Source organism: Aulonocara stuartgranti (genome assembly GCF_965226115.1).
Source record: "Aulonocara stuartgranti genome assembly, chromosome: 10".
In the NCBI taxonomy this organism is placed as follows: Eukaryota; Metazoa; Chordata; class Actinopteri; order Cichliformes; family Cichlidae; genus Aulonocara; species Aulonocara stuartgranti.
In genome coordinates, this window is record NC_138946.1 from 1,549,505 (window position 1) to 1,573,916 (window position 24,412).

Here is a 24,412-nt window from a genome sequence, read left to right on the forward strand (position 1 = left end):
AGTGATGTTAGTGTGACACAACTACATCATAAATGTAGTGTTAGATGCTAAACGTTAAGATACTTTCAATTAAATTGATAAAATGGCGCCGTGTTACAGATGTGAGAAACGGTTTGGAACAAAAACGAGAAAAACAGGACGAGCTGTTTGAAGAGTTCTGCTCTTACACTGCCTGCATACAACAGCTGGAGCTTCAGCCTTGTTATTTTTTTGCACAAGAAGACCTTTAAAACATGTTTAAGTGTACACTTTCCAATGGTAAGAAATCTGACACCAAGTTGCAATCAGACAAAATCAGAACATTTAATCAGAAAAAAAACGCAGTATAGAAAAGACGGGGTTTGATTTTCAGGCAGAAGTAGATGCTTTCATATGGATGTATTACAGCTGCGCGAGAATTTGAATTGAATGTAAGATTTTAATGATTTATATGCTTCTGAGTAGCTTGATCTATATTATTCTAGTGATAATATCTATGAGATTTATTTTTAAATCTTCAAAATCATAATAACTATAGAACCAAACATTTTCAGCCATAATACATAAAGTACCATAACAATGAAATATTTGAACTGCATAAAATGTCAGCCATTACATACTTTGATAAAGTTTCATATAATGGCTGGTCCTCTCCATGCTCTCAGCTACTCTCAGGTAATAGTACAAATATACAAATATTCAGCATAAAACCATTAATCACTTTTTTTTTTCAGAGATGGATTATTATTTTTATTCTTAAGTTCATTTGACTTTTTATTCCAATGGATACGTTCCCAGCACCAGGTGGTGTAGTCACGGGAATTCCTGAGCTTCCAGGACTGATGATGATTATGAATATTCTGCTCAAATCAGAATAAAAACAGAAAAAAACTCATTTGCAAGAAACACAGAAAGAAAGAATAACTGACATCATATAATCAGAAATGTCCTCTACATTAAATGATAGATTTAAGGAATCATATTAAAAATATTCAGTTTAAAAAAACAACTTTAGTAAAAATAGATGAATCATGTGGCTGCAGCCCAGCCTGAACAGTGGACGCCATCTTTACTTCTATTTGACGGATTTAATTTTGATGATCTGGTTTCCTTTGATTTCTACATCTGCTGAGAACGGCATTTTATTCAGCAACCTGTCCTCAAAGCCGCCCCCCAGGCTGACACCCAACGCTCCTGCCAGCAGGGATGAAGCCACCACAAACGGCTGCACCTCGTTGTTATGGCTGAGCTCCGCCTCCAACTCAGTCTGCGTCCCGCTGGCTCTTATGATCCCGATAATCTCGATGGTGACGCTCTGGACTGCAGCACTCTGAACCTGCACACAAACATCAGGACAGGCTGAGAATCTCATAAACAGCTAAAAAGCTAAACAGGTCGACAGGTAGCCCGACATTTAGAACCACAGAGAGCTCACGAGGCATCGATGACTGGTTCAGAAGAACCCCACACTGCCATTAAGACTAGGACCAGATTCTTTCTGAGTGCTGCTTTTAAGTAAATGACAGAGAAATATGACTGGCTGCCTTCAGTGAGTCTCTAATCCTGCGCTCTGCTGAGAAGGTGATTGGCTGCAGACTCCCATCTCTGCAGGACCTGTACACCTCCAGGACACTGGGGCGTGCAGCTCGGATCTCAGCTGACCCTTCTCACCCTGGACACAGTCTGTTTGACCTGCTCCCCTCAGGCAGGAGGCTCCGGTCCATTCGCACCAGAACCTCTCGCCATAAGAACAGTTTCTTCCCCTCTGCTGTTGGACACATGAACAATAACCATATGACTGTTCCCACCACTAACACATGACCCTACGCTGTGTTCACTGTATCATTCCATGTTTGGCACTGATCACCACCTGCACTCATGCACATATCTTTCCACGTAGCACTTTTAATTCTTATCCCTACTTTTATTTGTACATATCTATTTAAGTGCTATTTATGACACTATGTTTGCACTGAAGCACCGCAGCAATTTTCTAATGTTGTAAACCTGCTCAACATTTGGCAATAAACCCCATTCTGATTCTGATTCTGATTCTGCTGATGACCTGCTGGTTAGTGGAAAATAAACTCTCAGAATAAGAGTGTGGGGGGGTTAAACAGAGTTGTACAGAGCTGAGAGAGTCATCAAAGATACCCATGTTACTGCAGTCTGTGTGTCACACGCTGCCTGGATTAAAACCAGCAGCTACCTTTAAAATTTTGGTGGAATCTGTTGAGTTCAGCGATACTGAATCCTGGAAGAGACTGGTCTTTACGTTGGTCACCTTGGCAACGTCTCCACATGATACTCCGCTGAGATGCTTGATGTCTTCACCCCACAAGGTGATCCTGATTGAACCGGTGTTGTCTTCAAGTTTAAAATCTTGCTTGCCTGTCTTTCCTCGTCTGTTCTTCACTTTGGTGTTTTCAACGGAGCCGATCTGCACAAAGCAACAACATGTGAACAACTCAGGATACAGAGACTCAAATCCCATAATCGGTGATCACAGACTGAATCTGAAAGATGGACTTTAACTGTTTGGTTTTTGTGTTGTTTGTTTGTTAGAGATGGAAGTGAACATATTTAGATGAAAGGTTGAAGCTTTAACTAATCAGTTAACAGCAGCTGAACTTATCGTTGGAAAAGTGACTGTACAGAGGTCCTGCTGTGAAGGTGAGTCGATCTTTCAGAAGATCCACACAGCTCATCAGCCCGCTGTAGTTTAAGCTGAGCTGGAGATATCGACAGGTCTTCTCTTCACTCAGTTCAAGTTTAAAAGGAATTTAAAGCTCATCATATTTCAACAATCCGAACTTCTGGACCACAGTCAGGCTTTCTTTTGTTTGCTGGCTCAATAAAGCCAGAAAAACCAGTCTGTGATAACAGGTATCACAACTGTTAACTCTGCCTCTCCGCCTCGAGCGCCGTGCATACTTAGGTAAACACACGTGATTAATACCTCATGTGACTCTTCTGCACAAAATGGATCAAGCACCACCTACTTCCTCCCCTCACCCCCAGCCGGTTACAATAGATGGCCGCCCCTCCCTGAGTCACAGAGGTTTCTTCCTGTTAAAGGGGAGTTTTTACTGTCACACTGAGCAGGTGTTTACTTTGAGGAGGTCACCTGATTGTTGAGGTTTTCTCTGTAGTATTGTAGCGTCTTTGCCTTACAATAAACTGTTGCCACAAATCAGACAAAGGTAATGCTTCAGAAAATCATCATTCAGGTGATTTGATCATCACAATCACACAGAAGAGTAAAAGAGGCACATATGTATTAATATATTTATATCACCACTCAGTGCTCCTGTTTATAATGTGACAGCTGCACAGTAGACCTCCAAGACTTGAAACTACACACAGTTTAAAGTCAAATGAGACTTGGGAATCTCTTCAGGCTGTTACCAGATCAGACTGGGAGGAATTTTCTTGTTTAAACAGGAATTTTAGGTAATAAATATAAAACTGTAACTGGTCAGTTTCTAAGTGTTCCATCAGCAGTGAACAAAATAAAACATTTATACATTTAATGCATCACCATGTGAATATGAATACATGCAATCTGCTGCCGTAACTTCATCACACATTAAACATACTGCAAAGAAAACACGGAGCTTCCAGTTACTGTAAACCGACACTCTGAACATCAGCTGCTCCAGACCAGGTGATGTGTTCAGCATAATTTAGCGATAGTGCTTCATCCCGGTAAAAATACAAACACTGTTGTGACACTGAAAACTCAGACTTCAGGCTCAGCTGACCTCACTAACACATTAATCTGGCTTCATAGCACACCCCTCTGAGCTTGTGAGGAAATGGCCGCCCAAATGTTCTGCAGAATATCTGTTCACACTTACCTCTGTTACTTTTCCTTTAACACTCACTGATGTCTTCTCCGCTGATCTCTTGGCCTGTTCGATGGAGAAAACTGGAGCCTGGAAATCAATGAGCATCCGAGCTTCCATCTCCAGATTCTCAGGAACATCAATCTGTGGTGTCTTCGATACTTTGCTTAATTTGGTGACTTTAATGTCATTTCCCTCCATGATGACCTCTCTGAACAGGTAGCAGCTCTTCTCCTGGATGTCTTGGTAGCGCTCTCTTCCATACACCATCACTTTAATACTGGCTGTTTCATCGGCCACCCCCAGGTTAAAGAAAAACTTTTTCTCCTTGTTTTTGGTTTGATATGTACGCAGACCAGATTTCTGCACGATTTTGCCACCAATTGCTTTGTTTCCAGGGTTACCACTGGCCTTTAGTTCGCCAATGGATATTCTCTGAACACAGATGGAGAGACAAAAGTAATAGCCCTGATAGTGGCCTAGCAGGTTTTGACCAAAATATTACTCTATTACTGATCTTTATATTTGTTCACACATTAACAGCTCTGTTGTCCCATCAAACAGAATTCATTCTAACATTAGTCAGCTAAAAGTCACTACACTATTACCTGGTTGTTACCTTTGTAAATACATGGATGTTGCATGGTTTTATTTCCACCACTGCCTTGCTATGACAGAGAGCCCCACTAAAAGTTGTAATGTTTAAACAGGATTCAGGTAACACTGAACAGGAAGTGCACCAAAATAAAGGAGTTTATTTTTCATTCCTGATCTAGTGATCAGGTCTAAGGAAAAATATTTCCTGTTGTTTTACTTAAAGGAAATTAAGAGAAATCCGCTCACCCATGACTGGCTTTTCCTGTCCTGGAAAAGAAACTGTGTGTAAATGCTCAGTTTGTCATGATGGAAGTGTGGAAAAACTTAACGTTTATGGATGTGTGGTTGTTTGCTGGAGGTGCTTTGATAAATGATGTGAAATATTTCATTAACCTAACTGACATATTTAATAACTGCTACCTTTTGAGGCAATCTCCCCGGTTCGTCTATAAAGAACAAATAAAACGGTGAGTTTTCATACTGTTCTCTTGTTACTGGAGGAAGTGTTAACATGTTTCACAGAGCTGACCTTTCGCTGTCAACTTCCCATCATTTTTGCCTTCAGCCTCTTGCTCTACATCGAAAGAATCACTTGCAGCACTGCTCTTACCTGTAACACACACATCTCATCATAACCCCACCTTCAAACAGGTAAATATCAAGCACAGTTCAGCCGTTATTTGCAAGTCTACCATCCCAGCAAGATGCAGTTCAGCAGGTTGTGTCTAACACTAAAGCAGACCCAGTGTCACGCTTTTAGTATGTTCACTCACCAGCTTCAGATTTCATATCCTCTGCCTTTGAATCAGTTTCACTAAGTTTCCTCTTCGTTCCTAAAAGAAATGTTTCAGAGTTCAACACAGATTATTAGATTATCATTATTATTATTACTATAAATCTGACTGGTTTACATGATGTGCAATTTTTTATTTATTTTGGAATAAAATGCATTGTTCCACAGATGGTCACAGACAGTCACCACTATCAAAGTAGCTTTAGGAGTATAACTGATCTTTGTCTGTGTGGGGTCTCAGTCATCCAGGTGATGCACCTGAGCTGAAAGCAGCTGCTCTTCTATTTTAGAAGCTTGAAGATGTTTCTGAAGTCCACCTGGAATCCATCCTGACATCCCTCCCAGGTGATTCGTGTGGCTCATGGGATGCTAACATCTAACATGATTACAGGGAGTATCCATAACTCTATGGACCACCTGCAAGGTGACAGCAGCAGCAAACCCCACCAGGGTTTGATGCTGCATTTCAGATACCTCAAGACTCGGATGTCAGAACTCGGGAGTAGGGATGGGTATCGTTTAGGTTTTATCCAATACCAGTACCAAACCGGTACTTTTGAAATGGTGCCGGTGCTTAAACGGTGCTCAAACGGTGCTTAAAGAATGAAGAACACAAAATTGGTCCAAAAACCTCTCATGTTTAGCTGTTTTTTTGTAAAAAAGATAACAATGTTAGCCTTTTCTGCAGCTATAGGGCATATGTGGTATCACTCTTGGCAGGAAGCAGCGCTTAAACAATGGAAAAAACACAAACTTTGTCCAAAAACCGCTCATGTTCAGCTGGTTTTTTGTAAAAAGATAACAATGTTAGCCTTTTCTGCAGCTATAGGGCATATGTGGTATGATTCTTGGCTGGAAGCAGTGCTTAAACAATGGAAAAAACACAAAATTGGTCCAAAAACCTCTCATGTTTAGCTGTTTTTTGTAAAAAGATAACAATGTTAGCCTTTTCTGCAGCTATAGGGCATATGTGGTATGATTCTTGGCTGGAAGCAGTGCTTAAACAATGGAAAAAACACAAAATTGGTCCAAAAACCTCTCATGTTCAGCTGGTTTTTGTAAAAAGATAACAATGTTAGCCTTTTCTGCAGCTATGGGGCATATATGGTATCACTCTTGGCTGGAAGCAGTGCTTAAACAATGGAAAAAACACAAACTTTGTCCAAAAACCTCTCATGTTTAACTGTTTTCCACTTTTTCTTTGGTCATTTTAGCCTTTTTGGCCAGGGTGAAGGGAGCATCTGCCATCAAACAAGAAGACAGCCGCATGTAGCTATGATGGTGTTTGCTAGTTCACCTTACATGCATTAATGTAATAACGTGGTTAGCCTACTCAACGTAAATTACACACGAACAACATTAAGCTACTCACGCAGAGAAGAACGGCTGCTGCTGCATCATCATCCTCATCATTTCTGCTACACTGGCAGGGCTAGGGGCCAGGACTCTCCTCTTCGGGTTTTTGGGGGATGTTGCTAACTCCGGGTCTGATGACAGGCACCACACCCGCAGTAGATGTGCTCGGTGTGAGGTCTCGCAGCAAGCTATCAAATACGGTGCATTTCTCTGCTTTTAAAAAAACGCTATGCGTCGCCAGGTGTTTCATCAGATTCGAGGTGTTACCTCCTTTGCACAGTATCACAGTATCAGCTTAAAGCACTTGTTGCAGGCTGCTGAGTTTGCATCTTTTGCTGTGAAGTACAGCCAGACTTTGACTGCTTTGCCTTGGGCGTTTTTAATCTGTAGCTCTGCTCTAAAAGAACATACGTACCTGGGCTCGCCTACTACGCTTGCAAAGGTAAAATGATTGGCTGGTATGCAAAGTGTATGACATCTCAGGAAAAAAAAACACCGAAATGTGCGCTGCTTTTCGGTCTGGTTACTACCGTTTATGTCAGAACCGGTGCCATCATGGCACCAGATACCGGTACCCATCCCTACTCGGGAGTCGTGTCAGTTCCGAGTTAGTGCGTTCTCATTTTAAAACAATGTTTGCTAACGTTAGCACATTAAACTGGAAAAGCACCTTGTTTTCTGTGATCACTTGCATTAATCATGAAACTCACAGACCTTCTGCAGGAGCCTGATATTAACCAGACCTCATCCCACATAGCAAGCAGGTCTGGCCCGGATCTGGTATCAAGCCGGCACTGCTGGCTGACTTCTGGCATGATAAGACATATGTCATCCAGATATGGGCCAGGCCTGGCATAGATGGCACTGTTTATGTGATGGCATGCCACATCTGGCTCGATTGTGGTTTGGTTTATGTGGCCCAGGCTCATAGAAAACAGGCCTGGCCGGGATCCGGCATCAAGCTGGCACTTCTGACTGACTGGTGTCATGGCAGGGTGTATGTCAACCAGATGTGGGCCAGGTCTGGCAACGAGGCCACTGTTTATGTTCCTATTTTAGTTAGAACACTCAAATGCCATGTTGCAATACTATACTGCTATGGTAGCCAACGTTTCAAATGCAGTTTTGACAAGTTTGTGAGTGTACGCTTTATCCAAAACCTAGTGAGGGTTTGCTCATCTTTGGCACTGGATGGCTGTAGCTCAGGCGGTAGAGCAGGTCACCTATTGATTGGAAGGTTAGTGGTTCGATCCCTGGCTCCTCCAGTCTGCATGTTGTGTGTATGAATGTAGTTAGGCAGCACTCAGTTAAGAGGAAGTGTGTGGCATGTTGTATAGGGCACTTTGAGTAATCTAGGAGAGTAGAAAAGTGCTATATAAGAATCTGTTCATTCACTGTCTGAACAGTTTTGTCATGTTACTTTTGCACTATTATGTACATGTTGTTATTACATGGCTTTATTAAGGTACACATTAAGCTGACATCTGGGGCCAGAGCTGAAATTGTTCTGGGCCAGAACAGGGCCAGCAGTGTGTCTGCAACTGGCCCGTGGCTGCTCACAACTTACACATGGCCCACATACCGCAAAGAATGACGGCCCTTTGGTGGCCCAGACCAGGTTTGCCAGAGGTAATCCACACATGGGCCAGCAAAGGACCAACAGTGTGTCTGCAACTGGCCTTGTGCTGGCCCATGTGTGGGCCACCTTTGGCAAACCAGATCTGGGCCACTAAAGGGCCGTCATTCTTTGCGGTATGTGGGCCATGTGTAAGCACATTGTGTGGACCAGAGCTGGACCATGCCAATTTTGCTATGTGGGATGGTGTGAACTCACCTTTTTTCTCAGCTTCTGCTTTGCTCTTCAGTTGGTCCACAAAGGGGCGCAGCAGGTCCTGGACTCCAGGGTCTTTCCTTATCTTATTCATTGCCTTCTTGATTCTCTGGATAGACTCGTTCACTCCATATTGCTTAATGATTTTTTGGGGCATCTCTCTTTTTAATTTCTTCGTCTTCTTCTGTTTTGGGATTTTCGAAACAAACTCCCACATCTTATCGTACTCTTTGTCATCCAGCTTTGCAAGGATTTCAGTCAGAGCTGTTTCCCACTGTTTCTCTGAAATCGCTGCCATCTGCGACACAAAAGCAGAAACACATTTCTTTTTACGTCAGTGCATTTATCTGAAAGCTACTACTACAGTTTATTTTAGTTTTTACCGTTTTCTCCTTTAAACTTTATTTCAATAATTGTTAATGTAACGCAAAAGTTCACAAAAATGAGAATGAAATGAAATCAGTGTGTAATGTCACAGCAGGCCCGTCTTTTATAAAGGGGTGGGCAATTAATTTTCAAAAGGGGACACAGGAGAAACTGGAACAGTTGTGGAAGCTGACTCAGTAAACTGAACTCTGCTCAATATGAATATTTTGTCTTTGTAAGCTGCTGCTGGTCTGAGTATCTACGGTAAGCTGTTTTCTGATAGGGGTGTTTTTTGGTGGCTGAAGTGGGTCAAACTGCATCTAAATTTATTCTCACGTGAGCCAGTAAGCAATTAGGACGTACAAGCTCGGGTCTGTTTTATACGGTCTGTGGTAGTGATATAAGCTGAAGTACCAGCTTTTCTGGTACTTTTCTGTTTTCTTTTTATTAATGTAGGGTCTCTATTTGGTGCTATAATATATTTAATACCGTATAACCTGAGATTAATTAATGAAGGAGTGAATCATCTGCTTAGAAAAAGTTCATGCCTTTATTGCTAAAAAAGTAAGCTCCAGCTAAAGGAAAATAAGATGAGCTCCTGATGCTGTCCTGCAAAGTATTACAGAAATTATTGCTGTGACTACGCCACACGTGTAAATGTGTGCATTGCTTTTAGAAATATATACTCACAGTACTGTGCAAAGGTCAGAGCCACCCCTCATTTCTGTATATTTTGCTTCCAAGCAGCCAGACCTTCTTGTAATTTTTTGAAGTGCTCTTGAGCAATAGTTCTCCAGCTTTCTGAAAGCCTTTAAATTTTTCTTTAGACACTGGCTCTTTGAAACAATATGTTCTGTTTATGAAGCCACTTCTCTCTGACTTATGAATGACTGAAGTATAAAAAGGCTCCTAAGTCAAGGGAGAAGGTTGAGTTAGGAGCAGGGGAAGTTTGGATGTTCGCTCAGTTATTATTCATATAATTTTAAATAATTTTAAATAATTTTTAAATTCCATCCATCCATTCGCATCTGCTTATCCTTTTCAGGGTCGCGGGGGGCGCTGGAGCCTATCCCAGCTGTCATAGGGCGAGAGGCAGGGTACACCCAATTTTTAAATTAACCCAGAAAATGTGACTGAAATGGCCACATTATCTCTTGATGTTCTCCAGATGTTGGCAGAGGTTCAGAGAGCAGTCAGACTCAGCGTTAGGTGGACTCTGCCTTCGAGACACTCCCGGGAATGTTTTTAATGTTCTTACTCCTGAGAACATTCACACTGAGCGTGTTCAGTTCATTTCACTTCAAACTTTCTTTAGCTGAGAAGTCGAGCCGAGGCATCCAGGTGATGAACGTACGTCAAATTCAACTTCCATTTTTTTCTTTTGTAACTGTTTTCAACAGGGGGAGTAACAGGAATGACTCATCAGCTGTTGTGATCCAGCTGTCAGGAATGTCTTAAAGACATAAAGACCTGGATGGCCTCTAATTCTCTGCTTCTAAATTCAGGTCAAACTGAGGTTATTTTACGCGGCCCTGAAAATCATAGAAATATGGTATCTAAGATAAGACTTTGAGATAAGACTTTATTGATCCCAACGCAAAAATGTCTCCATCGTGGGATCAATAAAGTCTTATCTTAACCAGATTCTTACTCTGGATGGCATGGGATAGCTCAGTAGGTAGAGTGGTGGCCCTATGATCGGAAGGTCGGGGGTTTGATTCCCCTGAACAGCTACCCTGAGGTACCCCTGAGCAAGGTACCGTCCCTACACACTGCTCCCCGGGCGCCCAATGGCTGCCCACTGCTTCACTGAGTGAATGGGTTAAATGCAGAGAGGGATTTTCCCCACGGGGACCAATAAAGTACACTTTCATTACCTTGGCCTCCAGTAACACTGTGAGGAACCTTGGAGTCATTTTTGACCAGGACATGTCCTTCAACGCCAGAGCATTCTCTTTCCCAACGCGCAACATACCGACGATTTGTCAGGTCCCGAGGCGTCCCTCAGGAACGCGAAAGGTAACCTTCAACATCCCTATGATACCCACCAGGTTGTGGATGGAATCCAATAGACTGATGCTCCCGGCGGTAATACACGTTCCAGCTGTGTATTCCAGCCCTAACCATAACCTTAATCATGTTAGATAGTGTTTTCCAAAGCGATTAAAGTGAAATAAACATACATGTGTAGATTCATTCCAAACGGTTCTCATGTTTCCTCATTTTTCTGAACGCGTAACATAGGGACATGTTGGGTGGCCGAAAGTGTAACATACAGACGATTTGTCACCTAGCGTAAAATGTTACGCTTTGGGAGTGAGAATGTGTTGTCAATGCACATATTAAACAAATATGTAAGACTGCTTTCTTCCATTTGTGCAACATCTCTAAAGTTAGAAATATCCTGTCTCAGAGTGACGCTGAAAAACTAGTTCATGCATTTATTACTTCCAGGCTGGACGACTGTAATTCATTATTATCAGGAAGTCCTAAAAACTCCCTGAAAAGCCTTCAGCTGATCCAAAATGCTGCAGCAAGAGTCCTGACAGGGACTAGAAAGAGAGAGCAGATTTCTCCTGTTTTGGCTTCCTGTTAAATCCAGAATTCAAAATCCTGCTCCTCACATACAAGGTCTTAAATAATCAGGCCCCATCTTATCTTAATGACCTTGTAGTACCATATCACCCTATTAGAGCACTTCGCTCTCGCTCTGCAGGCCTACTTGTTGTTCCTAGAGTATTTAAAAGTAGAATGGGAGGCAGAGCCTTCAGTTTTCAGGCCCCTCTTCTGTGGAACCAGCTTCCAGTTTGGATTCAGGAGACAGACACTATCTCTACTTTCAAGATTAGGCTTCAAACTTTCCTTTTTGCTAAAGCATATAGCTTTGTTATGCTGCAATAGATGTAGGCTGCCGGGGGATTCCCATGATGCATTGGGTTTTTCCTTTCCAGTCACCTTTCTCACTCACTATGTGTTAACAGACCTCTCTGCATTGAATCATATCTGTTATTAACCTCTGTCTCTCTTCCACAGCATGTCTTTATCCTGTCTTCCTTCTCTCACCCCAACCAATCACAGCAGATGGCCCCGCCCCTCCCTGAGCCTGGTTCTGCCGGAGGTTTCTTCCTGTTAAAAGGGAGTTTTTCCTTCCCACTGTCACCAAAGTGCTTGCTCATAGGGGGTCATATGATTGTTGGGTTTTTCTCTGTATCTATTATTGTACGATTTACCTTACAATATAAAGTACCTTGAGGCGACTTTTGTGATTTGGCACTGTATAAATAAAACTGAATTGAATTGAATCCCATTCTACAGCATATTCATCAAAGGTGGGTCATAGTGGAAGGAACCACATGCCTTCAAAGCTGCATCAGAAATATTGGATTCCTGGTGCTGGTGCTTTGATTAAAAGCATTATGTTGAGATGTGTGATCTGCAGAAGGCTTCATGGAGCTGCAAGCCAGCAGCAGATGGCTGACTTGCTCGATAGCAGAGTGACCCCTGAGAAACCCCCATTTAGCTTTGTTGGAGTGGACTATTTTGGTCTATTTGAAGTGAAGCGTGAGATAAGTCTTGTGAAGTGCTATGGAGTTATTTTTTCTTGTTTGGCGATAAGAGCAGTACATATTGAGGTCGCCTCAACTCTTGACACTGATTCTTTCATTAACGACTTACAACGTTTCATTGCAAGACTAGGTCAGGTTCAATTCCTGTGCTCCGACAATGGGACCAACTTTGTTGGTGCAGAGTGCAAACTGAGACGAGAGTGGAATCAGGAAAAGATCTCTGATGTGCCATCTTGAAGGGAGTGACATTGATCTTTAATCCTCCAACTGGATCACACCATGGCAGAGCATGGGAACGGTTAATTTGTTCCATCAGAAAGGTCCTTAATTCCACCCTGTAGACACAGCATTTAACAAAGAAGGACTCCAAACTGCTCTTTGTGAAGTCAAGTCAATCCTCAACAGTAGACCCAATACACTGGAATCGACCGATCCAAATGATTTGGAAGCTTTAACACCAAACCACCTCCTTCTTCTCAAGTCCAACGCATGTTTACCACCTGGTCTGTTCCAGTTCCAAAAGTGATCTCTATGCATGAAAACGATGCAGACAGTTCCAATATACATCTGATCTGTTTTGTAAAAAATGGATCAAAGAACACTTGCTATAACTTCAACAGTGCCAGAAATGGGGGAGGATTAAACACAACTTTGTTCCTGGAGATGTGGTCCTCATGTTGGATGACTCTGCACCTCGTGGTTCCTGGATCATTGGGAGAGTCAAAGGAGCTGCGCTAGACCAAAAAGGGCTTGTAAGCCAGGTCTGGTTAAGACCCCAATCAGCCATGTATGCATACCCATCACAAAGATATCCCTTCTTCAGGAGACCTCCGACCCATGACGACGACACCTTTAACACAACTTAACATGACTTATTTTGATTTGACTTTAACACTATGAGATGTACAGCATAGACTGACTATATATTTAGGCTAAGTGCTGGTAACCTCTGGATGACTGGCTGACCATGTGCAGACAGAAAAAGAAAAGAAAAGAGAAAATGACTTTAATGGACTCTTTGAGTGTGTTATGCTGTCTCACTGGGTGTCTGTGATGTGATGTAGGGTAGTTATGGTGTCAGATGTGTAATTATTACTAGGGATGGACCTATCCAACATACGATATCAGTATCCGTCCGATCCTGACCTAAATTACTGGATCGGCTATCGGGGAGAAATAAAAAATGTAACCCGGTCCCTTAACCTCCTAGGACCCGAACTCTTCCACAGCAGTATTTTTAATTTCTCTTTGATATTTGGACATATTGGGGCCCGATGAATGTAAAAACAAAGAATTACCAGATTTTTTTTTTTACCTTATTTTTGTTTTTAAGAAAAATAAGAGCCATATGAGGATATTCGTTTAAAATTTTGATAGAACAGTAGCAGGATAATGTCCTCGTAAGTGGATATCAGGCCCTTGTAGAGCAAAATTGAGTATTTTGGTCTAAATAACCCAAAATGTGATGTCCACATATGTGGACGCCAGGTCCTAGGAGGTTAAATATCACAAAAGCACCTCACAAAACTTGTGACATGACGTAACCCAGGTAGTGACCTTAGCACACTGGAGCAGTTTGCGTCATGTGATAGAGCGGCTGTTGTGTACGAGACCTGTCGGCGGTCTGGAGTTACTTCACACTGAAAGCAACTGGAGCTTCGCTACGTGCTGCCAAACTGGCATTTCATCTCCGAGAAAGCTATACCAGAGAAATAAAGCATGTGTGTAAGTTCATCTCTGAATGTTTGTAAAGCATTCTCACGTTAAGCTTAACAGCCGATTTCTGGAGCTCGGACGTCTGTGCGTTGCCATGGCTAAGTCTGATCGTACGATGGATAGACTCAAGTTTTACTTTGAAAAAACTGTGCTGCAGGCTAAACAGTTCCATTGTTCGAACCCCCCCCCCCCCCCCCCCCCCATGAAAAACACTTTTTTTCATACTTGTGTTAAGTTCTGTATAGAAATTACACAAAATTCAGTCTCAGCTTAAATGTGATAGAAACAGCTCACACTGACATCTTAATAACAGATGAGTGTCATGAAGCTGTGTTTGCATTTGCACTGCTTTACACTCTGCATGTTTATTTATATTCAGCTTTAAGTATAAAAGGGTCCATTCTACAACCTGTTTTTTTTTAGTTGTTGAATATAAACATTTTTTTTTTTGCTGATACTGCACTTCCTTTTTTCAGAACCAAAGAGTTTTCAAAATCTGCATAAAATTGCGTTTTAAATTAGTTTTTGAATATTAGTTTAAATATTTCGATTTAAAGTTCTGCTAAAAGTTTAAATAAAAAGATCAGTATTGCTGAACTGCGAAATATTTTGGGCGCAGTGTATGTTTTTGCATACAAGTGTATTAGAATAACTTTAGTGTTTTGTTTTTTTAAATTTTTGTATGAACTTATTCATTCAACCTGCTCACACAGACATGTAGAGCCAAATACTGTCAATAAGGCCTCTGCAATGTTCTGAAGACAGTTAAACCTGTCAAGTAGTGACGTCCAGCAGGTGAACATGCAGCTCCATGAGCACGCACAGCTGTGGATTCCAGCTGCTTCGATGTTGCATTAACTGGCATTAACTCAGCCAGTTAATGCGAGACAAATCCAGCTGCTCATTAAAGCTTTCTGGTTTGATCAGAAAATAAAACATTGGTCTAAACACCTGAAAGTCCCAAAGATGCATTGCGTCTGAAGCCTACGAACGTATCCGTGTATCTCCGTGGTGCTGATGCTGAGCGGACAGCTCCTGAAGCTTTTGAAGTGTCGGAATGTGGAAAGCTAACAACGTCCCTCTTACTAGTACCAAGTTATTTTTAGCCAATTACAAGTTGAATCTGGTACTTGGGTTTGTTAGTTAAGGTACCGTCATTAAGAAGAGGCACAACTAATGTGTCTATGCGAGCTGATTTGCGATGTGCAACGCTGGCGCGGCCATTTATGTTTTGATGCACCTTCTCAGATTAATTCACTGCGTGTCGTGCCCAGGGCTGGACTGGGACAAAAAACAGCCCGGGCTTGACTAAAGACCGGCCCCCCAGGTATTAAAGCCATAAAGCCTTTGAATGAAAACAAACCCTGTCGTGACAGTGATGTACAGTCTTGTTGGTACAGTGGGGCAAAAAAGTATTTAGTCAGCCACCGATTGTGCAAGTTCCCCCACTTAAAATGATGACAGAGGTCAGTAATTTGCACCAGAGGTACACTTCAACTGTGAGAGACAGAATGTGAAAAAAAAATCCATGAATCCACATGGTAGGATTTGTAAAGAATTTATTCGTAAATCAGGGTGGAAAATAAGTATTTGGTCACCTCAAACAAGGAAAATCTCTGGCTCTCACAGACCTGTAACATCTTCTGTAAGAAGCTTTTCTGTCCCCCACTCGTTACCTGTATGAATGGCACCTGTTTGAACTCATCATCTGTATAAAAGACACCTGTCCACAGCCTCAAACAGTCAGACTCCAAACTCCGCCATGGCCAAGACCAAAGAGCTTTCGAAGGACACCAGGAAAAGTATTGTAGACCTGCACCAGACTGGGAAGAGTGAATCTACAATAGGCAAGCAGCTTGGTGTGAAAAAATCAACTGTGGGAGCAATCATCAGAAAATGGAAGACATACAAGACCACTGATAATCTCCCTCGATCTGGGGCTCCACGCAAGATCTCATCCCGTGGGGTCAAAATGATCATGAGAACGGTGAGCAAAGATCCCAGAACCACACGGGGGGACCTGGTGAATGACCTGCAGAGAGCTGGGACCAAAGTAACAAAGGTCACCATCAGTAACACACTACAACGGCAGGGAATCACATCCCGCAGTGCCAGACGTGTTCCGCTGCTGAAGCCAGTGCATGTCCAGGCCCGTCTGAAGTTTGCCAGAGAGCACATGGATGATACAGCAGAGGATTGGGAGAATGTCATGTGGTCAGATGAAACCAAAGTAGAACTTTTTGGTATAAACTCAACTCGTCGTGTTTGGAGGAAGAAGAATACTGAGTTGCATCCCAAGAACACCATACCTACTGTGAAGCATGGGGGTGGAAACATCATGCTATGGGGCTGTTTTTCTGCCAAGGGGACAGGACGACTGATCCGTGTTAAGGACAGAATGAATGGGGCCATGTATCGTGAGATTTTGAGCCAAAACCTCCTTCCATCAGTGAGAACTTTGAAGATGAAACGAGGCTGGGTCTTCCAACATGACAATGATCCAAAACACACCGCCCGGGCAACAAAGGAGTGGCTCCGTAAGAAGCATTTGAAAGTCCTGGAGTGGCCTAGCCAGTCTCCAGACCTCAACCCCATAGAAAATCTGTGGCGGGAGTTGAAAGTCCGTGTTGCTTGGCGACAGCCCCAAAACATCACTGCTCTCGAGAAGATCTGCATGGAGGAATGGGCCAAAATACCAGCTACTGTGTGTGCAAACCTGGTAAAGACCTATAGTAAACGTTTGACCTCTGTTATTGCCAACAAAGGTTATGTTACAAAGTATTGAGTTGTATTTTTGTTATTGACCAAATACTTATTTTCCACCCTGATTTACCAATAAATTCTTTACAAATCCTACCATGTGGATTCATGGATTTTTTTTCACATTCTGTCTCTCACAGCTGAAGTGTATCTCTGGTGCAAATTACTGACCTCTGTCATCATTTTAGGTGGGGGAACTTGCACAATCGGTGGCTGACTAAATACTTTTTTGCCCCACTGTATATGTATGATTTCTATACATTTTACATCAGATAAAAACGTTGGTTGTAAGACTCAGATAATTATTTAATAAAAGCTAGATATTTTGAATGAGAATAAGAAAGAAAAGTATGTCTTTGTGCCCCACCTTTCCCTGTTAATGCCCTACCTGCCCCCCTGGCAACACTTTGCTAGATCCGCCCCTGCACAGTTACCAGCTGTCAGCTACTTAGAAAAGGATCCTGGTGTTATTTGTCTCTCAGAAACAGTTCATAACTTCAACTCATTCATGTCACCTAAAAGGTAAACCTGTTTCTCCATCACCTGTTCAGCTCTGATGATTCAGTAACAGCCCGTTCTCACTCCCGAGGCGTAACATGCCGACGTTTTGTCACGTCCCGCGGTGTTCCTGAGGAATGCGAAAGGAGACCTTCGGCGTTCTTATGGTATGCAAAGGGTTATGGCTGAAATCCAGTGCAATGACACTCCCGCGGTAATAGATGTTCCAGCCCTGTATTCTAGACCAAACCATAACCTTATTCCTGACCTTAACCAGGACTTTAATGACGTTAAATAGCGTGTTTGTAAGCGATTTGAAGAAAAAGAGCGAACATGTGTAGATTGAGTCCAGACGGTTCTCATATTTGCTCATTTTTCCGAGGTCGTCATTTAGGAAGGTGGTGGGCAGCCGAAAACGTAATATGTTGACGATTTGTCATAACTTCTTAACTGAAGTTCAGTTCACCTGACACTCGGACCGGCGGCCGCCTGGGGTCTCTGCTCCTCCTGCCTCCCCTTCCTCTCATCCACCTACTGGCCTCCACCACTTGTTAATTTTACTGAATCTGTGGAAGCTCCGCGATGCCACCACCGAACAACTGAGTTATTTTTACACACCGACCAGCATCTGGCCAATCCACCACCTTTCCGTGTTTATACCGTTACAAAAAACGTGCCTAGGGTTGCCGACCCCTGCTCTAATGTTAGAGATTCTGCAACTGGCTTTGGGCTGTGCAGGGCTCTCTCTTCTGGAAGATGATTGAATAAAAAATAGGCTATATAAATGTTTTGACCATTCTGAGTCGGGTTTTCTCTGTTCTATCATGGGGATAAAAGAATCGGGTTTAATAATTGTAAAATAGACTATATCGCATTCATATTGGTATCAGCACATATCCAAATTTATGATATCAGTATCGGACATAAAAAAAAGTGGTATCGCGCCATCTCTAAGACTACGTTCACACAGCAGGTCTTAATGCTCAATTCCGATTTTTTGACCAAATCCGATTGTTTTGTCTGCTTGTTCATGCTACAAATAAAATGCGACAGCAAACGCGCTCTAGTGTGAACGCTCAAAGCGGCCCGCATGCGCAAAAGAAGACGTCACACACGACGCGCTCTGTTTAGACCCAGAGCAAACAGTGTTGTTTGACTGATGGCCCTTAATATAAAGACTTCAAGTTTCCCAATTTTTGCTTTAAGGTATTTTGTTATTTACCAAGGGCGTAGATTTGGCATGGACGGAAGGGACATGTCCCCACCAATATCCAGCGATTATTGAATTGTCCCCACCAATAATTTGATCTCTTCGAGTAAAGAAAAACAAACCCGATAGAAAGAAAAAAACGATCTGTCAGCGTCTCGTTCACCCAGCGGTGCAGAAAGAGTTAAATTACGTCCTCTACTGGAGTCCTACATCATGTGACAAATATGGCCAATGTGATTGGCTGAGCCTTTCAGGGAGCTCTGTTTAGTTTTAGCAGCGGCAAACCTGCGCTGTGAGGAGGAGAGGAGGACGGCAGCAAAGAGGAAGAAGCTGGATGAAAGAAAGTATTTTTCAAATAAACCTGTAAGTCTCTTAAAGTCAAGATCACTCATAAAATGTGTCCGTCATAATAACGTTACAGGCTATGACCTGTATCATCTAAAACTGTATGTAACCATGAATAAGGTGTTTTGGAAACTAACTGCACAGCAGGCAGCACTGTTAGTTCTCTCAGTGTCAGAGCAGCATTTCTAATTTTGATTGGAACTGTCAGAGAAAACGGAGCCTCGAGCAGCCAGGATATTAGTTTACAGAGGCTGTTAGAATTATATGTCTAACGTTAAAATGTTGGTGACACAATAATTTCATCCTAATGGCACTGACGTATTCATAGGGTTCATTTTTGAGACAAAATATCATGAGGTAGTCATGATTTTGCAAATATTCCACCTTGTAGTGCAGTTTGCACAAATTGTTTTAAAAATGCACTCAGCCTACAAACATTACTGACGAGTCAGGATCTGCACAAAGTGACAGAAACACTGAAGCAGCTGCACATTTTATTCTTATTGTCATGTATGTCCTGTTTGTCAGGTGACAGAGGCAGCTCTGCCATGTTGGAGCTCAGAGGTGAAGAGGCGAGCGCACAGGTGACTGTAGATTAACTGGTATTTATTATCATGACAATTGTCAGGCTGCTGATGTAAACTGATTCATTAGTGTATGTTTGACAAAGAATCTGAATTGACACGTCTCACTTTTTATATGGCACAAATCAATGTGTTATTTTATCAGGTGGCAATATGTCCTAGTGCAGTCAGAGGGGAGGAGCCAGGGCCAAAGGTGAGGCACATCAAGCACATAGTAATAATTTTAATCTGAGGATAAAACGCAGGTACTGAGGCTGAAAGAAGCCTCAGTGCTCTCAGAAGACTAAAAACATGGCTAAGGTCAACAATGACTCGAATGAGATTAAACAATGCTGCTGTGTGTCCACCAGGAGACACTGGACAGTATAGATGGAAAACCAATATGCCAGCAGTTTATCTCAGCTAACGAGAGGAGCAGGCCTGTGTTTGGCTGCTTCACACAGTGGACATTGAGTTGTTGTGTGGGACACCAATAGTCCATGTCTGTTGCTGTAACAGTAGTTCATGTATAGAATAAAAAATCTCAGCTCACTGACTTGATCGGAGCAATAGTGCCTAAAATGTTGCATAATTTTGCTGAGAGATCTTTTACTTTGTGGTCATCTTAGACGAGTAGTTTTATGGACAAAACCCAGCAGGTCATTCAGTGTTCCCTTAGTGCTGATGTATAACAGATGTTGGTGTACTATAACTGAACTAATGTTGTTAAGTCCTTCAAGTCATATTCTTTTATTGTCATGACTGTATTTGAAGCTATTTTTATTTTTGTATGATACCTGATTTATATGGAATATGGCTGCAGTAAACTAAAGCCTGAAATACTTAGTCAGTCATTTGTTTAATAGTAATTTAACATCATATAATTCACATATAAAACTATGAACTGTAATTTTAAATGGTTTAAAAGCAGGTAGAATAGCATATGTAGGCAAGTAGGCTATATTTCTCCTTTTGTTATCAAGAAGCAAAGACAAAAAGGGGGAAAAAAGAAACAGGGCAGGATTCGATGGTTGAATCATCCGTCCCCACCAACGCCAAAATCAAAACGCCCTTGTTATTTACATAATAATGTAAATAACCTAATAATGATCCTTATTGCTGTTTTAGAGGAGCGGTGCTTCAAAGGATAGCTGCAGATTATACAGTACAAATAAAATGTTCACGTTGTCTTCCCAACAGTTTCACTGACATCTACACGGGATGGTCAGGAAGCGTTCGCGATGTCTTCTCCGGCGCTGATAGTTGGCGTCTGTCTTGTGTCAGTGACATAAAAGACGGATTTAATGCAACGTGACCATCAAACAGCAGTCGCTTTCTGAAACATCAGATATGTATCGATTCAGCACCACATATGAAAGTGACCCAGAGCGGATTTGAAAATATCGGATTTGTGCCGTTCACACTGTCACACCATGATCGGATATGGGTCGCAGAGGGTCAAAAAAGTCGGATTTGATGCGCTTTCGCCTGCAGTGTGAACGCAGCCTAAGTATTACTGTAATTAGTGGAACATGCGGCTAAACATGTCACCCCTGGTCTGATTGGGGAGGGGACCAGAGAAAACTACAAAGCTGCACACCGATTCAATATTGATTTTAGTGACCTCCGATTGGCGTAACCGGGTGTCATTACTGCCGACGTGAATTATGATCTTACTGAATTTACGTTTACTCTTAGTCAGCAGTTTTAAATTTCCTTCAATGTCGCCTGCTCTGGCCCCTGGAAGACAATTGACTATGGTTGCTAGGGCTGGGTATCGTCACTGATTTCTAGAATCAATTCAATTCCGATTCACAAGGTCCCAAATCGATTCGATCCACGATTCGATTTAATTCGATTCGATTCGATTTAAATCTGGGAAATTTTGACAGTCAGAAGTATAATTCAGATCAGAACATTTACATATTTTTGTATCTATAAAAAGGAAGCTGACACACGCAAGACTTTATCACAGGTGTGAGCATCACAGCAGAGGCCTTTGTGTCAAAGTAGCTGAAGATAAAACACAGAAAAACATGAAGGTGATTTTCCTGGCCTGGGATTTTATAAAAATATTCTGCAGTACATCAAAAACGAAAGAAAACCATTAATTAATGAACATTACCTCTGACATTACAGCGGTTTTATTAGACACACGGCTAAGCGTTTTGCATTTTGAATAATATTAAAAAGTTTAAATTTGTTCAGTATTGAACAGCAGAAATGAGGTTTTCTTTTCGGAAGAATGTAAAAAAAAAAAAAAGGGAAAAAAACAGCGGCCGACAGCCTGTAAACAACGGTAGACTTGTGCGTAACAAGCAAGCGAATAATGAAGAAAGGGAAACTGTTCGAGAGAGAGAGGGGGGGAGAGAGAGAGAGAGAGAGAGCTGCGCATCGCAATGGAAGCAAAACAGTAAAAGAGTGAATTCATGACGATGTTTATGTGAAGCGTTCGGATCTTCTTCTGCTGCTGGTTCGGTCAATATTGTTTGGAGAGAGATCAAACTAACAGCTTTAGAATCAGCGCATAAAGGGCGTGAACACAAAGCGCGGACCCGGATCAGCGAGCTGTCGGCTTTCAGCCCCGACTGTGAGAAAGGCGACATCTAACTGATTCTGATCCGCGGGTCGCGCTGTGTGTTTAAGTCTATGTGCAGAATCCCTGTACCTGCTCTCATTTACTGTTTGGTGGTTCTTGAAATTTTGTGAGATGTCACCAGAGATTCTGGCATTTCGGACAAAATAAATTTATATTAAAAAATCGATTCAGGATTTTAATGAATCGATTTTACGTTATCCGAGCCAGAATCGATTTTAATCGATGAATCGATTATAAAAACCCACCCCTAATGGTTGCCGGCTCTAGCTTCACATGTCTGAGAACAGAATCACCAATAACCAGAGTTGGACCCCCGGCGGGTGTGTCGCCGAGTGGGGAAAAACGGTTAGACACATGAACAGTGTGAGTAAATACTGTGAATATAACTAGCAGGTGAATCAACAGAGAGTGTGCTTTGGATAAAACACTTTAAAGATTACAATATGAAATAAGTTATCTATAGGTTTCTAATTAAATTGGCTATGCAGATAAGATCCACAAAAACACCACAGTGTTGTAGGAACAGGAAGTGATACTCGCAGAGAGAGCATTTGTTGCTGTAAGATTCATTTTCTCAATAATGCTCACCTTTCCTTGTTTTCTTCTGAAGTGTGTGTGTTTCAGGTATTGTCAACAGCAGGGAGAGATATTCAACTTTTGAGTCCCAGCACGTCCCAGAGTTATACCAACAAATGGCAGATACCGCCTTAAAAATGGTTCTACAGCCAACTTGCGACCAGACTCGTCTGTGAGACAGTTGCGCATGCGCATGGTCTTCTGGGCAGTGTAACACAAATGACTCATCAGCTGTTGTGATTGCAGCTGTCAGTGTTGCAAGTGTAATAAATCGTTTATATAGAGAGCTCGCTTTTAATACCAGGTGTGTGTCTGAAAGGAGGGCATGAGGTGGCACAAGCCTCCCCAAGTATGAAATAATAGGTCTCCTCCCCCATGAGCAACGATCCAGTCACTAGTTCTTGTCCACAGAGCAGAGCCCCACTTCCTGCTTCCTCATTTCATAATTTGCACATCGTGGATTACTCTCTGCCATGCCTCTCCTCATGTTAGCCCCTCCCACCGGCGATGTGAGCAGAGGACATGAAGAAATGATAAGACAGTCGAGGCATTTAACCAAATGGCACACTCATTACTGATGCCAGTTTGACACAAACAGATGTTTTCTGCTGTGTATCAGTGCTCGTTACAGTTTACATTTAAATGCTTTTAATTAAATTCAGAGCACAGTGTTAAGGACATCAGACCTCTATACTCAAACACAGACACACTGAAGGAATGAAAGTTTGTGGAGACTCATAATACATCTAACCAAGTCACCTCCCATGTGCAAGGTAACTTTAAGGGACTCCTTTTTATTGTTGTGCCCACCTGAAAGTTGTGTAAGGGGTGGATCAATCCAAATATTGGTAATATCGATATGTTGTTGTTGGTATTGGATCAATACTAGCATGGCTGATTGCTAACTTGCTTGTTTCTCTCTGAGTTCAGTACGTTTCTCCCATTTCATCACCTGAAGCTGAATGAAAAGACGAGGATATTCAGGTCTAGGAACAAGGAGGAGCAGATACATATAGAGAGAAGGCGGACCGAGCTAATGAGCTGCATCAGTTTTTCAGGTTCAGTACTGGACCCCCTGTTGCCTCTCCTCACACAACAGCAATCTTAACACAGCCATCAAACAATCCACCACTCCACCTGCTGGTGCGAAAATGAAGCATCACACTTAATATCAGGTGATTTTAATCATGTCTTATTAAAAGAAATGAAAAAAGCTTCATTCTAGTCTTCATGTGTATGCTTCCTGTCACACTAGGTTGGAGCTCTGTTATGGATCAGTAAAGGACACGTATAAATGTTTTACAGAACAATGTGGAAGCACTTTATGATGTTTATAAATCTGTAATTCCTCCAGATTTAACATGAATGTTTACTGTAATGTTTCTGTGTAAGAGTGGCATTTAAATTATCTAATAACCTCGGGTATTATAGTGAAAATACACGGGCTGTGTTATGGAGTGACTTAACCTCACCGTCTTACATCATAAGTAAAATGGTAAATGGCCTGTATTTGTACAGCGCTTTACACAACATTCGGTCACTGGTGATGGCAGCTACATTGTAGCCACAGCTGCACCGACAGAGGCGAGGCTGCCGGACACTGGCGCCACCGGGCCCTCTGACCACCACCAGTAGGCAACGGGTGAAGTGTCTTGCCCAAGGACACAACGACCGAGACTGTCGGAGCCGGGGCTCGAACCGGCAACCTTCCGATTGGCAAACTCACAACTCTTGAGCCACGATCACGACACAAAACCTCAAGAAGAATATAAATTATTTTATTGCAGATGATGAATTTTCCGCTGTTCA

The 24,412-nt window shown here is 42.2% G+C and overlaps 1 protein-coding gene and 1 long non-coding RNA gene across 5 annotated transcripts; one reads left to right on the forward strand and one right to left on the reverse strand.

Annotated features, from left to right (window-relative positions):
* Positions 1 to 278: 278 nt before the first annotated feature.
* On the reverse strand, positions 279 to 22,965 carry LOC309716107 (uncharacterized protein). Of its 4 annotated transcripts, XM_082549713.1 has the most exons (11): positions 22,616 to 22,965; positions 17,356 to 17,440; positions 8,408 to 8,702; positions 7,797 to 7,925; positions 5,198 to 5,257; positions 4,954 to 5,034; positions 4,845 to 4,870; positions 4,671 to 4,691; positions 3,840 to 4,262; positions 2,189 to 2,419; positions 279 to 1,315 (listed from the first exon to the last, which is right to left on the reverse strand). In XM_082549713.1, the coding sequence occupies exons 3-11, from the start codon at positions 8,700 to 8,702 to the stop codon at positions 1,055 to 1,057; spliced, it is 1,527 nt and encodes a 508-aa protein (XP_082405839.1). In that variant the 5' UTR covers positions 17,356 to 17,440; positions 22,616 to 22,965; the 3' UTR covers positions 279 to 1,054. The 4 variants fall into 4 exon arrangements, with proteins under 4 accessions (XP_082405839.1, XP_082405838.1, XP_082405840.1 ...); XM_082549712.1 differs by lacking the exon at positions 17,356 to 17,440 and having other exon boundaries at positions 22,616 to 22,943; XM_082549714.1 differs by lacking the exons at positions 7,797 to 7,925; positions 17,356 to 17,440 and having other exon boundaries at positions 22,616 to 22,931.
* Positions 17,468 to 20,609, forward strand: LOC309716108. Its single transcript, XR_014279367.1, has 3 exons — positions 17,468 to 18,883; positions 19,394 to 19,449; positions 19,595 to 20,609. It is a non-coding gene; the product is annotated as an uncharacterized lncRNA (long non-coding RNA).
* Positions 22,966 to 24,412: the final 1,447 nt, after the last annotated feature.

What these genes read in the sequence shown, in the direction of transcription:
- LOC309716107 (XM_082549713.1), bottom strand. Translation starts at nt 8,702, where the DNA reads ATGGCAGCGATTTCAGAGAAACAGTGGGAAACAGCTCTGACTGAAATC. An exon ending in ACTAACCTTCCAATCAATAG is followed by an intron (nt 5,258 to 7,796) that starts GTGACCTGCTCT and finishes CATTTCTTTTAG; the next exon opens with GAACGAAGAGGAAACTTAGT. An exon ending in TTAAAGGAAAAGTAACAGAG is followed by an intron (nt 2,420 to 3,839) that starts GTAAGTGTGAAC and finishes TGCTTTGTGCAG; the next exon opens with ATCGGCTCCGTTGAAAACAC.